This window comes from Helicoverpa zea, chromosome 3 (genome assembly GCF_022581195.2).
Source record: "Helicoverpa zea isolate HzStark_Cry1AcR chromosome 3, ilHelZeax1.1, whole genome shotgun sequence".
NCBI classification, from domain to species: Eukaryota; Metazoa; Arthropoda; class Insecta; order Lepidoptera; family Noctuidae; genus Helicoverpa; species Helicoverpa zea.
The window spans coordinates 7,993,148-7,995,983 of NC_061454.1; the positions used below are offsets into that span (position 1 = coordinate 7,993,148).

Sequence of the window (2,836 nt, forward strand, 5' to 3'; positions counted from 1 at the left end):
TTTAATTTAGTTCTATCTAGAAGTAGATGATAAGAAGATTATCAAAGAAAGTGTTATCAAAGATTTTCTCCGTTATAATTATTAATTAGTAAATATTGACCAAAAACCCTGAACAGTGAAACGATCATGCCCGTTGATGCTTGCCTACATTTTATGTGATTGAGAAAGTTTAAAATGATATACCTACTAGTTGTTAAATAAAACTTCAGGTAATATATGTAATTAGGTACTTATATTAAAATCGTATATTCGTAGTCAGTAGGTAGACATTTTTTACAGTAGATTGTTTTACATGTCTGTTGAATACCTATCTCTGTAATTTACAGTAAACTTATTCCTTCAAACCGAACTCAATGTTTTTGCATAGGAACTATGGCGAAATGACAATTAAACATAAGTCCAAATTCACCGACAGGATAAACGTCAGTTTTCTTAAAACAACTGTTTACTAAAAGTTTGCTATGAATTTCCCGTTAATTATCAAGGCAAACTGTCAATTGTTTTAAGAGAAACGAACGTTTACGCTATCGGTGAACTTGGGCCTAAAATAATAAAAAGTAAATTGCTTGTTTACAGGATTCTGATTATGTAAAGTATATTAAAACCGCTTATACTCTTGGCGGTATTCTCGTAGAATCGCTTTTAAAAATCTAGGTATTTTCCAAACTATGTAAAAAGTCAAAACAAAAGTATTAGAATTGTAGCAATGTACAATAGTTTGTCCCATGTATACTGAAATGCTTTTTACTTATCTGTGTGGAGTTTTATTAGTTGACATTAAGATTATAATGTAATTCAGTGTTTATTGAAATGTTAAATTGGATAACTTTAATTGGAAGTCGCTATGTTCTAATCAACAATTAGACAACAAAATAAATGAAAAAGCACCAGCATTTTCTATTCATTGCAATCGATCATTCAAAGTATGAATATATGAATAAAATAGATAAATAAAAGAATATTTTCTGAAATATTTTATTAGGAAAACACAAATCCTCCTATACTTAATATTCGTCATTTATGTATCTATTTACAATTATTCGATTAATCAGTTTTCATGACTCATTTAACTTATGCATATATTTAATTTTAATAATACATATAGATTAACGAAGCTATGCATATCTTACGACACAACCATATACTTAACACGGTGTTTGAAAGCCGCTCCCGACGGGATCGACGGCTACATTGTTCCACCTTAATAAAAAGAAACTATAGAACTGGAACTGATGATAATTATATTTCAAACTTAACAAAAGCACGGTGTCGGCCCTGTGAGCGCGCCGGCGGGCGCGGCTCAGTAGCGCTGCCAGGCGCAGGACGAGGCGGCGGCGGAGGCGCCGGGCCGCGGCGCCGCGCCCTGCCGTCACAGCTCCGAGAAGAACTCGGGGGAGGAGTGCGGCGTGGGCGGCGCGTGCTGCGGCACGGCGTGCTCGCGCCCCACCAGCGCCAGCCGCTGCTTCAGCACGTCGCGCTCGTGTGTCACGCGCGCCACCTGCAGCTGCAGCACGTGCAGCTCGTCCTGCAGCGACCGGTTCGTCAGCTCCAGCTCCTGCCGCTGCTGTAGCCGCTTGCTGCGGCAGTTTTGTGCGTAGCCGCGGTTCTTCAGTGTACGCCGTTTCTGCTTTAGTCGGGTCACATCTTCTCTCGGGAAACCATGAAGGCGTTTGTTGAGTTCTCTCACACTTAATGTCATGAGTAAGTCATCGCTTATGAGGTCATCTCCACAGGAGGAAGGCTGGTAGGATGGATGAGGTCCGGTTCTAGGAGACATGGCCGAGCAGGAGCTGGCAGGGCGCAGCCCGACCTGTTGCATATGGTGATCTTGCTCCCGCCACTCGCGACGGTCCCATTCTTCAAAACTGCCACAAGGAACTGTACGCATGTCGAGCGGTTCTCGCATATGTGGTAACCAAAGGACGTCGTCGACTAAAGCTGCACGACAGGGACTTCGCCCGATAGGGGCCGGTGGGGTTTCTGGAGGTGTACTGGGGTCCACGGCGATCGCTACGTGAGGCTGGGGATAGGGGCCCGCATCAGGCCACGGGCGGCACGCGCGGGCACAGGCTGGCGGAGGTTCTACCATCTCTTGCCACCCCGTGCGCAAGGGTTCACGTTTCACAACATTGTGGTCCTCGAGGTGGTCGAGCTCAAAGTTCTGCACATACTCGTCGGCGAGTTGGTCGTCTTCGCCGTCGCGGTGCGGCTGCGGGGGCAGGGTCTGCATGGCGCTCGCCTGGGAGCAGTCGACGAGCGCGTGTTCCACCATGGGGCCGTGCGGGGCGCACGCCGGCCTGGAGCGGACTGCCGCCGCGACACAGGGCGGCGCGAGACTCCGCCCTCCGACCCAATGACGTACAGCGACGCGCGCATACACGTACAGCCTTTATTTTCACTGACATAAGTTCGCTAATACTAGGATAATATCATAACATAATATAATAATAACATGACATACATTACGAAACATACGTGTACTTAAGTAGCTTGTGTTTAGTAGTTAACAGTATGCATATCACGTAGGTAGGTACATTATTGTATATTATTGTACCTACTTAGTATATGTTACTTTATTTTTATCATATGAATAAGATACTCAATCATTTATTTACCACCGAAAATAAGACTTCCACAAAAATTTAGGTTTCAAAAAATTGGTCCTTCGTTACGGATAACTCGTAGCACCTGTGCTACATCGTACATTTTTCGTAGCAGTCTATGAGCGCTACAGGCTACGAGAAATGAATGCGTATTTTCGTAACATTTTGATCAACAACATTTTTCGTTCTCTCTTATTTCATGTTGAGTTCTGAATACCAGTATTAGTTTTTTT

The 2,836-nt window shown here is 43.7% G+C and overlaps 1 protein-coding gene across 1 annotated transcript; it reads right to left on the bottom strand.

Moving 5' to 3' along the window:
• Nucleotides 1-961: 961 nt before the first annotated feature.
• Nucleotides 962-2,320, bottom strand: LOC124646343 (neural retina-specific leucine zipper protein-like). The gene has a single exon (XM_047186467.1). It carries the CDS (start codon nt 2,270-2,272, stop codon nt 1,370-1,372), a length of 903 nt encoding a protein of 300 aa, XP_047042423.1. The 5' UTR covers nt 2,273-2,320; the 3' UTR covers nt 962-1,369.
• Between the last annotated feature and the right edge of the window lie 516 nt (nt 2,321-2,836).